General features: G+C 45.3%; 2 protein-coding genes across 6 annotated transcripts in view; one reads left to right on the top strand and one right to left on the bottom strand.

The window, feature by feature from the left end:
• The window catches only part of Znf397 (zinc finger protein 397), a 12701-nt gene extending 8714 nt beyond the window's left edge, over positions 1 to 3987 (bottom strand). For 4 of the 5 annotated variants that reach the window (XM_040757940.1, XM_040757941.1, XM_040757943.1 and 1 more), the window contains exons 1-3: positions 3780 to 3987; positions 1997 to 2468; positions 1440 to 1611 (exon numbers count right to left, since the gene is read on the bottom strand). In XM_040757940.1, the coding sequence (XP_040613874.1) occupies positions 1440 to 1611; positions 1997 to 2407 (583 nt within the window). In that variant the 5' untranslated portion in view covers positions 2408 to 2468; positions 3780 to 3987. The remainder of the gene's footprint in view (positions 1 to 1439; positions 1612 to 1996; positions 2469 to 3779) is intronic. The other variant, XM_005065331.4, reaches the window with a different exon arrangement.
• LOC121144367 (translation initiation factor IF-2-like) lies at positions 3554 to 14194 on the top strand. Its single transcript, XM_040757993.1, has 3 exons — positions 3554 to 4060; positions 4168 to 4289; positions 14044 to 14194. Exons 1-3 carry the CDS (start codon positions 3554 to 3556, stop codon positions 14192 to 14194), a joined length of 780 nt encoding a protein of 259 aa, XP_040613927.1.

Here is a 14194-nt window from a genome sequence, read left to right as displayed (position 1 = left end):
CAGGTGACCCTCCTTCTCTCCCTTTGTTTTAGCTTTTCCTTTTAGATTTTAGGGCTAATAACTTAAAACTACGTTCCTTCAGAGTCTATACTGGGTTTTCATGTGTCTTCACTGTTGAAACTCTCTACCCTAGATTCTAATTACTACTTATATTTAAGTTTATGTCTTCTCAGACCTTCAATTCTACACTGAGCTCTAAGACTGTCATATTGTATTTTTCCTTGTATTTGTACCAAATGCACCATATCAAATACGTGAGATTTTTTTTTCTTTTACATGAACAGAACCATTATTGGCAAAGTTGTTCAGGACTGAAACTTGATCACATTTAACATTTAGATTATTCTCTTTCACAATCTGCTTTTAATGATGGACACCTACTGTCATGTACTTTTAATGCTGAGGAATAGGGTTCAGCTTTAATCTTCTCTATGGCCCTGAATAACACAGGTTTCCTCATTCACTGTGGCCTCTTGGATTCCAAGTTTCTAATAAGCTTCCATAATCTTGCCTTTCTCAAATCATTTCTATACTCTGAGTTCTAAAGCACAAATCCAAGAAGGCCACTTCCTGATCCACTACCTTTCAACTGTACCCCTTTACACACAGGATATGCATTAGTGTGACATAAAGGCTTTAACAACTTGGCCTCATTTTCTCCTTTCGGTTCTCTTTCATTATGTCTTCCCTTATCAATTCTCCAGTCAAACTGAAGTCTTCTAACTCCCATAATGCTTTGTATTCTCTCACCTTAATGGCTTTCACTACCTATTTCCTGGCTTTCTCCTACTCGTAGTTCAAATTACAGCTTAGGTGTTTATTCCTCCAGGAAGTAGTCATTCCTTGAATATTTCTTTCTTTCTTTTTTTTTTTTAGATTTTATTATTTCACGTGTATGGGTGTTTTGGTGGCACACATGTTATGCACCAGGTACATACATGGTGCCAGAGGTCATTAAGGGTGTTGGATTTGGAATTACAGACAGTTTCAAGTTGCCATGTGGGTGTTAGGAACTGAACCCAGCAACACATACTCCTTAACCCTTGGGGAAACTCTCCAACCCTCCTTGAGTCTCTTATCAGGTTTGGTGTCATTTTGTTGCTGCCACAGCACCGACACAGCACCGACCTGTCTGCCATAATTTACTGCATGCACTTGCTTTCCTCCCTGTGAACCGCTCATGAGGGCCTGAAAGTTCCTTGGAAAGGGAAACGTAGCTACCGCAGTATTAGCCATTTTTAGCCCTCTACAAAGTTATGGAATGACTAAGTGATTCAGTGACGGGGAAACTCATATAAGGAAGGATGACTGCAATTCATGACATCACTGAATACAAAGCTGAAGTGAGCACCTCTGGTTTTGATTAATACAAGTGATGCTTGCATGCAACACGTTTATAAATGCAAGTCTGTATCTTCAAAACCAGAGGCCTAACTTACATAAACTTGAAGGTAAGTTTCTATTCCTACCACTGTTAGAGGAAAGGCAAGGTTTCCAGGATTTCAGCTGGGTCTTCAAAGGCCGAACTTGGATGCTTGTTGAATCTTGGGATGCTCTGAGATATGTCAAGTCTTTCCATGATACTGATGGTCCTTGTGGACTATCTGGGACCTGAAACCAGTAAAATATGATTAGTAAAAAATGTCAACTGGATTAATAAGGCCACTGCCAGATGAAGGATGGGGGGCAGGGGTAGAGATAGGTATGTGCTATTGTTCTATCAAGGTTGTGGTTCTAATTTTTTTAGATTTATTTATTATATATACAGCAATGTATCCCTGCATGCCAGAAGAGGGCACAAGATCTTTTTACAGATGTCTGTGAGCCACCATATGGTAGCTGGCAATTGAACTCAGGTCCTCTGGAAGAGCAGCCAATGTTCTTAACCTCTGAGCCATCTCTCCAGCCCCCTCAGAGACATTTTAACCAGCTAAGATACTATACACCATAGGCTGCAATTTGTTTTCCCAACCACACATCATATCTCTGTCCCCACCTGCTGCCCTTGGTCATCAAACTCTTTCTCCAAATCCTCCAGCAGGGTCACAGCTTCCTCCCCGCTTCTCGGGCCGTGCTGCTGAACCCACATCTTCAGCTCCTCAGGCAGGATGCTCAGAAACTGCTCCAGCACTAGCAATTCGAGGATCTGCTCCTTTGTGTGCAACTCTGGCATCAGCCACTGATAGCACAGTTCCTGGAGTCGGCCCAGAGCCTCTCGGGGCCCAGGGGTTTCATGGTAGCAAAACTTCCTGAACTGCTGACGAAACAGCTCTTGGCAAGACTGGGTACTCCCATTTTGTTTACATTTCTGACTCCAAGAAAAGCTATCTTCTATTTTGACTAGTATCAATTCATCTTCTTGATCCTGAGGTTTTAGAGTTGAAACTGCTCTGGATTCCATAGCCATTCTGGGCTGAAATCGTTCACAAAAACCTTAGTACAACTGGGTTTTGTGCTTGGGGAGGATCCTACAAGATATGAAAGCACTATTAACTTACAGCATAGGAAGAGAAATCTCTAAAAACTTGTAACATTTTGAAAGGAAACAGGCTTAAGACTATAAATCAGTCAACAGAGTATTAAGATCATACCTACTACTGTGTAAAATTCCTACCACTAATTACAGAAAATTTTTTAGAAGTATAAGAATGAAATATTAACATGAATTAAATAGTGGGATTATTTCCTTTTCAATTATGCTTCAGTCCTGATTCCATTCTTTACCCCATATGTAAACCAGAACTTTTTTCAGGGCTGGGAAAGAACTCAGGGCCTTATGACTGGCAGACAAATACTTTCCTACCAAGCTGCATCCTTGCTCGTTCTGACAGTGCTGGGACTTGAACTCAGGCTCTTCACCATGCCAGACACACATTCTACCACAACCCCAGCCACACAACATTTTAGTAAAATACAGGCTGCACATTCAGAAATCCAAGGGTCATAATAACAATCTTTGGCAGAGTTTTTTTCTTCCTGTTCTTTGGATACAGGCTCTATTCAGTCACGGAGCCTGCTTTGTAGGCTACGGTGGCCTTGAACTAACAGAGATCCTCCTGCCTCTGCCGTGCTACGATTAAAGGCATGCAACACCATGCCCAGTTTTTGGCATAATCTGATGCTAGCCTAATTTCTTATTGTTTATTATAGCAGGTAGTGCTGGTCTACATTTAGGGCAGTAACACTTTGAAATTCGCACTAAACATCAATTTGTTTAAATAAAATATCGCTGTACATTTGCCATTTTGGCCCCATTAGTATACTGGATATTTCATGAACATGGAGGCACTTAGTGGGTACGGGCTTTGTTTTGAGCCAGCATTAACGGAAGGTCTGGCTTATGAATGAATTTAGTGAGGAACTCAGTAACTGTAAAATACTTAGCTTAGGTTAAAAAGAAAATTATCATCATGGACGCAAAAAGTCAACTCAAGTTCTCGAAAGCTGCAGTAATCTTAAGTTCAGTCGAAATCTGGTAGTAGTCATGTACTGGATTCGGGGGTGTAGAGCAAACCCGACCTTTAGTTCGGAGGGGACACCAGCAGAGACCCGCATGCCCTTCGACTGTCACGCCCGGCCCCACGCCCACAGGCCGGGCGCAGAACGAGAAGGCAGCGCCCACGCCCGGCCGGGTGTCTCCCAGCTCACACCTCACCGAGCCCCACGGCCCGACCCCGCCAAATCACCGCTGCCCCCGGCCCTGCGATCACGGAGCCCGGGCCGCCCCTCGCCCACGACACCCCGGCCCCGTCCAGGCTCACGAAGCACCCGCCGCAAACCTGTCCAACTCAGCAGCCCGCCGCTCTCGTGCGCTTCTCGCTTCCGGGTGACAGCACAGCGTAGGCGCGTGCCTCAGGGGACATCCCCGGGGCTGTCCCCCGGGAAGCGGCGGCCACAGACCAGGACGCGTCCCCCGCCCGCCTGCCCTCCGACAGCGCCCCGGCGCCGGAGCAGCCCCGACGGCGCACAGCGGCCACAAAGAGCCCAGCGCGGGCCCGCCCCTTCCGCTCGCTCGCGCGCGTCTGACCCCCCCCGTCGGCCCCGCCCCTTCCGCTCGCACGCGAGCACACAAACATCTGGCCCCGGTGGCTCGCTCCGTCGTCGTGTCGGTCCCTCCCCGCTCTCCCGGTTTTCCAGTTCCCTATTCAGAGTTTGCTGTCATTGCAGCTGCTGCTCGCCATCTCCGACGGGAGCGAACCTGTGCAGCGGCCCCGCGGCCGCCCCGACCCCTGTGCGCCCCATCGCACCCAGCTGGCTGCCCGGACTCGGGCTCCAGGCGCGCCGTCGAGGCCGGGGTGTTCTTGCTATAAGAACATGTCGTTTATGTGTATAAGTGTTCCCCCCCGCGTGTGTGTTTATACCAGGCATGGCCGGCAGAGGCCAGGGGAGGGCGTTGAGTCCCCTGGGACTGCAGTGACAGTGTTTGTGCACGGAGCTACTGGGAACGCAACCGTGGTCCCCCGCGAGAGCAGCAAGTGCTCTTCACCTCTGAGCCGTCTTTCCAGGCCCCCTGTCCTCATTTTAAAATAATATGTATCATATCATGTGCATGCGGGCGTTGGGTCCTGTGGAACTGGAGTTAACAGGTAGTGTGGGCACCCTTGTGGGTGCTGGGAATAGATGATGGTTCTCCAGAAGAACAGCAAATGTTCTTAACTGGTGAGCCATTTCTCCAGCCCCAGCTTGTCTCTTTTTGAAAGCTAAGGTACTTCACTTTGTGAAACATCTTGTATTTGTTAAGGATATCAGTTATTTTTCACAAGTAGTTTTTCATTTCTTTGTAATTATTTTTAAAGATGTTAATAGAAATGGTAACAAGGTGATAACTGTAAGCGTTTTGTCGGGATGGGTCAGGACAGGATGGAACAGGAGTGGGTCAGGTATTCTGGCACTCGGGAGTCACAGAATACCCAGTGTTACACAGCTCAGGTGGAAAGGTATCCTGGAGCTCGGGAGCCAAGGATACTGAGTGTTACACAGCTCAGGTAGAAAGGTATCCTGGAGCTCGGGAGCCAAGGACCACCACAGGTTGCAGTAAGCTTGGCAGCTTACAGCCTTGCCTCAGAGAAAGGCTTCTCCGGTGTATCAGCTCCGCTCCAGCAGGACAGGGTCTTCCAGCTGGGGATGTTCGCCTAGTGTAGCAGTTTTGCTCCGCAGGAGGTTTCTCGGGCGAAGTTGCTACAGTTCAGCTCTGCTCCTGGAGAGCCGAGAGCAGAGAGGAGGGAGCCGGGCGGGAGCAGAGTGTAACAACTCCGCTCTGCCAAGGAAGGTTTCCCGGGCAAGTGTTACAGCGCTGCTCGCTCTGCTCTGCTCTGCTCTGCCCAGGGTCGCCTCTGCTTGCTCTGCTCTGCTCTGCCCGGGGTCACCTCTGCTCTGTCGCCACCGCAAAAGAAGATCTTCACCCGAAGCTCATCCAAAGGGGTTTATTGGAAGACAGCTGGACCAGCCAAGCTGAACATACACAGGGTTTATATAGGGGTTCCTGGGGTTGGGGAAGTTTTTCCAGGGTAGGGATTGGTCCGATTTCAGTGCTGAGCTCAGATTGGCTAGAGCTCTGCTCCGGGATTGGTTACTTTTTTACACAGGATTAGGGTCAGATTTGGCTCTGGTTTCAGGGCCAAAGTGTGTTTCTTTCTGTGGTCCTTTTTAGCCTTTTGGCTCCAATTTTAGGGCCAGGGTACATTTCTTTCACTGACTCTGATTCCAGGGACAAACTGTGTTCCTTTGGCACTGGTTTTAGGGTCAGGGTACATTTCTTTGGTTCTGGTTGCAGGGCCAAAGTGTGTTTCTTTGGCTCTGCTCAGGGTGTGTTTCTTTGACTGGTCCCTTTTCCCTACAATAACAGAAGCAAATAAGTTCTCTTTTGTGAGCTAACATGTAAATCAGATATTTGGAAACAGTATCCATTAGATTCTAGAATACTATTAACTCAATAACCTTGGGCATTTTGAGATAATATTAATTTAAAAATAGCAGTCGGTAGGTTTGAGCAAAACTTCCCAGAAAAAAAGCTATCGTAAATTAACGTTGGCAAGGCTGATTAACTGATTGGAACTTAAGCGATTTGGAGAGTTTGGGATGTTGCAGGTCCCCATCCAAATTCTCTTGGGCCATCTTTAGCGCCCTCCAATAGCCACTTATTATTCTCCTGTGTATCTGACTCAATAGCTTTGTGACCAGTAGATAAATCATTTGGACTGTACAGAACACTAGTTTTCCATTGAAATGTATTAACTTAGCTAAGTGATATCTGCCAGTATTTAAAACGTGTCTTGATGTTCATGACTTTGTTTTTGTTACTATACAAACGCCATGAAACTGCTTCCACGATGGAACATTTAACTTGGGGTGGCCTAAATCTGTGTTCCCTAGCCATGACCACTCATATTTGGTTCCCAAATAAACTCTTATCCCCTTCGTGTGTGTGTGTGTGTGTGTGTGTGTGTGTGTGTGTGTGTGTGTGAAAATAATGCTATTTGGATTTTGTGTATTGTTGGATAACATACCACTCCAATGGCATAGATATTACAGCAAATGTTTTGTTGCTCACAATTCCACAGCAAGGAATTCAAGTAGTATTTAGCAGAGATTGCCAGGCCTTGCTTTATGGCAGGTCAGCTCCTGACAATGTTGGTTAGTCTCATGTCTGCCTGCTTGAGGTCTGCCATCTTTGTTTTAGGTTGTTCTCTGGTCTGGTTTCCTTTTCTGTCCCCCTTCCCCCCCAGGTGGTGCTCTCAGGTGCAGGTGACAGATGGTGTCTGAAGCAGGAAAAGGGCATGCTGCTTTCTTCTCTGTTTCAAGGCTAAGGAAATTGCTTGTCAGGCAGATTTTCTCCTTGTGTCTCTTAGCTAAAATTGCTGTCACTGCTTACGCTGAGGCAGTGGGTGTAGGGAAGGCCTCTGTGATAGGTCCGTGCCAATTAAGATTTATACTTCAGCACTGAGGAGGGAGCCAGCCTCTTGAATGACACAGATCTTCTGCTAGGGTGCATGGACTCTGTGTAAAGAGTAGAGGAGCGGATACATACATAGATGCTGTGTGTGTGTGACAGCAGCATCCACTTCGTGGGATTCCTGAGTGATGAGATGAAACTCTAGGACACATGTCAGGTTTACATCAGTCCATCTGTCTCTTGCCTTGCGTATTGTAGGCTGTCCTGCCATGCCTGCCCCACCTTGGTGGGCTGAACTCTCTGAAACCTGCTGTATTTCTGAGGAGATTCCTGACTCGAATTATAGAATGCGCTGGAAACACAGAAGAGAGCAATGGTGAAAGTCACCACTGAAATGGAGGTGGTGTTCAGGTTGGAAATCTACTGAACCATTGGCACTTCCTGCTGGGGTTTAGTGGAGCAAGCGGGTGACTCCTCCCCCACTAAACGGTGACGCTGTAGGCCCAGGACACAAGGAGACATCTGGAGAAGAGCAGACAGACCACATTCTGACTCTTTCACGTGGAAACGATTTCCTTGATTTTTTTGACCATTCAACACCCCTTCAAAAGAAAAGCTTCAGCTTTCTCTTCTCTACTTCTTTCTCCTTGTGTAAGTCACAAGCATTGTTTGTGAGGGATTGATTATATTCAACTGGGATGGACAAATAGAATAAGAGAAAAAAAGACATCCGGTCACATTTTAAGAATACACATCAATTACTTAGTTGCAAAAGACATAGACTAGTTATTCAAAACCAACAACCGGATTTGGGATATCAGCTAAATTAACACCTGAAGTGCTTTCCAAAAATTCCCCTTTATATGAACCTCACTTGCTGTTTTCAAGTATGCTAGTGCCTTCAAAGTTCCTTCCTCTCATCCTACAGACACAGGAACTGCTTCAGTGTGAAATCTTTATCTCAGAAATTATTGAATACAGGATGGGGCATAAAATATAATTATTTTGGTTTCTGGTACCAGTTACTCGTGTCATTGTGATCAAAAATACACTCGGAGACAACTTAAAGGAGGGAGGATTTCTTTTGACCCATAGCTGTGAAGGCTGACTTTCAGTGTTGTCACGGGGACCGCATGGCGGAAGGCTTGGTCTGTGTCAGTGGTGAGAGCAAAGCGGCGCTGCTGATGTCACTGTGGATCAGGAAGCAGAGGATGGCTGGCACTGGGGTCTGGGTTAGTAACTTCAGTGGCCTTCACCATTGAGCCATCACACCAGCGCACAAGGTGACTCTTAGTCACTTAGTTTGGGAACTGTGATGTGATACCCAGAGTCTAGACCTCGGGGCCTCATGTTTTTACTCAGAAGTTTTATCTGTTCACTAAACAGGATGTCTAGATTGTTTAAGTGTCAGACACAATGGCAAAAACTAAAACTGACAAAAAATCTTTCTCCTTTGTCCTTATAGACCTTATCATCTGTTGTAATTTCCACTCTCAGTTCAGTTTCTAAGCAGTGCTTTGTGCAGGAGAGAGAGAGAAAGAGAGAGAGAGACAGAGAGAGACAGAGACAGAAACAGAGACAGAGACAGAGACTGATTCCCAGCCAGGAAGAACCTGTTATTTCCACTGAGTAAAGAATTCAGCATTGAAAAAAATGGCAGCTGAGTTTGTTTGGTGGCTTGGTGTTTGGTGGCTTCATGGTGGTAGGGAAGTTGTTTACATGGTTTTACATTTCAGTGAGAAATTGAACCCCTTGATCACTCAAAACCAACCAGATTTTGTTTCCTTAAGTTTAGAGCTTCTGTGTTTATTGTGTCATGGACTGTTGTCAGGTTTCATAGGTTGATTTGACAAATGCTGTCCAAATCCCTTTGGAAAGGGATGATGACAGTAGCATCACATTGGATTTATTTTTCTGTTCTCCACCCCATGACTGAACACAGGGATATTTTCAACTTTCTCATGGATTTTTATAAATGGCAAATGTGTCCCTGGATAATAATTTGTTTCTCTGATGTCACTGGATACCAGTAGGATTTGACTGTTGTTGAACTAAGTGGGAAATAATAGGTGTCATTATTCAAAGCAGGAACTGTAGCTCATTTGTTTTGTTTGATTTTTAGTAAGAATTAAAGAACACACGTTTTTAAGGTTGATATAACAATACAGTTTAAGCTGGTACTTTTAAAGAGGTATTAAAATACTGTGTTTATTTTGCTTGTTTGTTTGTTTGTTTTGAATCAGGGTCCTGCTGTGTATCTCTGGATGGCTTTTCACTCACTACATAGTTCAGGCTGGCCTTAAACTTTCTCATGGAAAATTGAGCCCATTGGCCAAGGAAAGGTGACCATGTTCAGTGTTCTTTGGGCCTTAGCTGGAAACACAGTTTTCTTGGCATCTTCTCACTATCTTTGATTCAGTGCGCAGGTTGGCTTTGAGGAAGACCTGGAAATTCTGACCATCTCCCCTCCACTTCTGAACACTGGTGTTACAAGTGTACTTCACCATGCCATGTTGTCTGTGTGGTGCTGGCGGCTGAACACAGGCCTTTGTGCTCTGTCAACCAAGTGACATTGTATACAGCTGGTGCTTATTACCTCTTCAAAAGCCAAAATGACCACATCTTTGCTCATTTTAAATATGCTGCACATTTAAAGTCTTTTGAAAAATAGTGCATTGGTGTGTTGGATTCCTTTAAGGCTATATGAGTGTATTGGTGTACTGGATTCCTTTAAGGCTATGACTTTAAGGTATGATTTTTGAAAATGATGGAAGCATGGGAATCAAAATACCTACTTATTTTGCTGTTGAAATGATGCAATTCTGCTTCTTCATCCCTGAGCTAAACTCTTGAGCATAATGAGATTTTAGTAGCTACCTTCCCAAACACTGGCATTTTCCATTGGTGACAGCCAGTTGATGTTCCAAGGCACTATTTTTCTCTACTGTGTCCACTACTCCTTTGCCTCCAGCTAGCTCATTTGTATGACATTTTATCTAGGCTTCTGTCAAGCATGGATTCAGAATTCTTATCTCTCTCCATTCCTTCTCTGAAGGAATAACTTTGCTCTTTTACTGAAAAATAAATCTCTAATTCATATTTATCTCTGACCTGCCTACCACACTACAAATATTTTGATCCATTAAATACTGTGTGTGTGTGTGTGTGTGTGTGTGTGTGTGTGTGCAAGAAAGCCAGGAGAAGGTGCTGGATCCCTTGGAGCTGGAGTTATAGGTGTTTGTGAGCAAGATAGGTGCAGGGACTCAAACTTGGGTCTTTATGACAGAATAGCAAGTACTCTTAACTGCTGGCCTTTCTCTCCAGTCTTCAGTTTTTACAAAATATGTTTCATTAGCATGTATTAATTATATGTAACAATGGGATTCATTGTGACATTTTCATAGTAGGTGTGAACTGTTGAGATCACACGTGCTGCCTTCCCCACCCCTCTGCCAACATGCGACTTACATTGGTTTCCTCAGGGCCCTCTAACCCACTTAGAAGGAAGTATTAGAAACTATTATTTTTAAAAGGCTTTCATTGCAGGACAGACTGATGGAAACAGCCCGCCCAGTAGGTGCGCTTTTGGGGAAAGTACATTCATGTGGTCGCTCTGAGCTCTTGTGGCCTCTGCAGCTGACACTCCCAGGAACCTCGCTCTGCCCTTTAGATACACCAAACCGTAAAACCAAGTTGGTTTCTTTTCTGCATAAAAGAACACCCTCAGCCGGGCATTGGTGGTGCACGCCTTTAATCCCAGCACTCAAGAGGTAGAGGCAGGTAGATCTCTGTGAGTTGGAAGCCAGCCTGGTCTATGGAGCGAGTTCCAGGACAGCCTCCAAAACCATACAGAGAAACCCTGCCTGGGGGGGGGGAGGAAAGAATACCCCCTCCCCCCAGGCTGTGTGAGTCTGCTTACAGTCCTTGCTCTTCTCTTCCTGGTTCTGTAGCCAGAGGCACCCAGAGCAGCACACGCTCTTCAGCTCTGAGCCATCTCTCCAGCCCAAGACTGTCTTTAATAACCTTTTTTGCTCTTTGTTACTGAAGACAATTTAGCCTACAAGTCTTCAGTTTATTTTTGTGTTTTCAATGGTACCTGCTTTTTCTGTTTCCTAGGAAACTGTACAAGTAAACACTCAAAAATGGTTTTAAAAGCATGCCAGGAAGCCTTGAAGGTTTAATTCAAGGATGTTGCTAACTAATGGTTTGTAGGTAAGCTTGTCAGCCTGATAGAATAAAACAAATTAGGGAAGTATTCATATTAATACATTTTGCTATTGACAGAATGAAATCCAACCAGACAACTAATTGTATGTCTGTTTTAAAATCTATTAGCCTAAAATGACAGTGTCATTATTCTGCAAAAAGACTGAATACCAGTAACATAGGTTTGATACATAGTGTGAGGATAGGCTGTAGGTCCAAACAGGGCCCACTCCGGGGCTAAATTCTTTGGCAAAACTGGAGGATTTACATATCCACAGAATCAGTAAGCTTAAAATCCCCACTAGTTTTTGTAACTTTGATTTCATTACAATCAGTAGTTATCTATGTTATTAGGTAAAGGGTTAGCCTTGAAAATGGTCCAGCTATACCAAATGTTAATCATGTGTATTAGCTTGAAAGGTCATTAAATATGCAGATAATGAGGTTCCAGGTAACTGGAAATTTCTCCCCTTCCTTTTTCCTCTCCTCCCCCTCCCCTCCCCTCCCCTCCCTCCCTCCCTCCCTCCCTCCCTCCCTCCCTCCCTCCCTCCCTCCCTCCCTCCCTCCCTCCTCGAGGTCCCTTCTCTCCTCTCGTAGAAACAAGCAATAATTAAGAGCTGTAGCCCACTCCACGATCCCCACTGCAGCCGGAAGCTCTTTGTTTAACGTCCTTTTCAGTGGCGGGAGTTAAGGGGCGGTTCTGAAAACCGAAAAAGGCGGCCCACGGCAATCTGGTGACATTTCGCTGGAGCATGCTGCCACCTCCTGGCTTCACAAGGCACAGCCGTTCAGAAGATTCAGGTAGAGCCTACAGTATGCAGTGTCTCATTGCCACTAACAGGTAACACCTTTGGACACAGAAATTTAGATTTCTTATGTGTGCGTGTCATGTGTCACACGCTATTCAAACCAAAAGGAGAAAAGCACATAGCATTTGAGGGAACCAAATCATCTGCAATAATTTCTATATCGTGAACACAGAGATGATGGAAAAAGTTAACTGTTTTGTTTGGTTTTTGAGCCAGGGTCTACTCTTTGTAACAGTCATGGCCTGCCTCTGCCTCCTGAGTGCTGGGATTAAAGGCCTGTGCCACCACTGCTCATCTGGAGAAAGTTAAACAGCTCTTAAACAGCTACTTGAGTCACAAAAACAAAGCTAGAGAACTCCACTGTGATGCTACAGTGAAACTATTTAAAGATCTTATTGGAAATAGATTCCCCCCATAATATATTCCAACTGTGGTTTTCTCTCCCCATGCCCATTTCTGTCTCTTGTTAGAAAACAAACAACCAGGGGCCTGGAGAGGGGCTCAGTGGTTAGGAGCATTGGCTATTCTTCCAGAGGCCGGGGGCTGGAGAGGGGCTCAGTGGTTAAGAGCATTGGCTATTCTTCCAGAGACCCAGCATCCACATGGCAGCTCACGCCTGTTCTAACACCTCACACACATATACATGCAGGCAACACTAACGCACATACAAATACATAGATAAAAAACAAACAGCTACCCAAGGGAAAATGATAAAATACAATAAGATAAAACAAAATAGAACACGGAATCGTACAAAACAGACAAACAGAAGGACAGGGGGCAAAGGAAAGCATGAAAACACATAGAGGCAGACACAGGTTCCCGCCCACAGGAACCCCGTTAAAAACCCAAAACTAGAAGCCAGAGTGTATATGCTAAGGAGCACAGTGACACATGCCCTTAACCATTCGGTTTTTCTTATTAGCTTCATAAACTGGCTGCTTTTCCTTTCTCTGAGGCAGGTTCTCTCGATATAGCCCTGGCTGTCCCGGAACTCAGTATATAGACCAGGCTGGCCTCAAATTCACAGAGATCCATCCACCCATGCCTCCCCAGTGTTGCAATTAATGGCGTGTGCCACTATGCCCAGCTTGTAAACTGACATTTTAATTCACAGAATATATGAAAACAAAATAAATCCAGACTAAATGAAGCGGTTGGATATTTAAAGAGTCACTGGTAACAAAATATGTGCTGTAACTTTTAAAATTTTGGTGCTTTATTAAGTTAAAAAATTTACTAAGCACCAATGAGCCAGATGTACTACTCAGTTCTGTGACATCAAAATAAATAAAAAAACACGGAGCCCTGTCCTGAAACCCATTAGCAGGCGAGGCGGAGGCGCAACACAGTCTAGCACAGGAGAAGGTGCCGTATAGAGAGAGCATTGCGGGTATGGATGGGAGACTCAACCTGAGGTGGGGTTATGGAGAATGAAACAGACTGGCCTCTAGCAGAGACTAAAATTTACATATTCTGCATATTCGCTATCAATTACCCCTCCCTTCATCTTTTGAGGAAAAAAATCTTAAAGGTTTAAAGCTGTGTGTGGTCTCTTCCCACATTTCCAGTGTTTCGATGTAAGTTTCCCATGGAAGTTTCCAGAGAAGCCAGGAAGTCAGGAGTGGCCCCGAAACTTCATATTCTCAAAATCTCTCTGAAATCAACATTCTGTGCCTTAACCATGGTCACTTTTGACTTTCCTAACTGCTCGCTATAATCACCCCGTCCCTAACCTTATAATTTAGGTTAATGTTCTGTAAAAATAATTGCTCCCTTAAATTGATTTCTATCTCTGTAGGGTTATCAAGTTTTGAGACTATAATTCCCTTCTGCCCTTAAATATTTAAAGACGAGAGCCCAAGTGTCCAGGCTGTGAAGACTAAATGAATAAAAGGATGAACCAATGGGCAGCTCTCACACAGTCCGTGTATGCACAAGCTGTCGGGGTGTTTGCACCTCTGCACCAGCCAGCAGATCCTCGACCCGCTTTGGTGGGCGTCTGTCTCCTGTAGAAGCTACTTGCTCTCCCCTGCCAGGCGCAGGCCCTCTGCATTCTTTGTCTTGGATTTTGTGTCCCTGTCCTATCACGCGGCATTGGTAGGCCTCAGAGTCCCGCTGTTGGGCGGTTCGCAGCCACTCAGAGGTGACTGAAGTACCCTATGTGCACCCCCGGCTCACCCTGCTAGCCGTAGGCATTGGCCGTGGTCATGAGCTGCTGCCGGCGTTACCAGTCACACCGCCCGCACAGCTGATGCTGCTCCTAGGCCCCGGCGGGCTCTGCTAG

Source organism: Mesocricetus auratus, unplaced genomic scaffold (assembly GCF_017639785.1).
Source record: "Mesocricetus auratus isolate SY011 unplaced genomic scaffold, BCM_Maur_2.0 Super-Scaffold_100015, whole genome shotgun sequence".
NCBI classification, from domain to species: Eukaryota; Metazoa; Chordata; class Mammalia; order Rodentia; family Cricetidae; genus Mesocricetus; species Mesocricetus auratus.
Note: the sequence above shows the minus strand (reverse complement) of the source record. Positions and strands in the feature narration are given on the sequence as shown.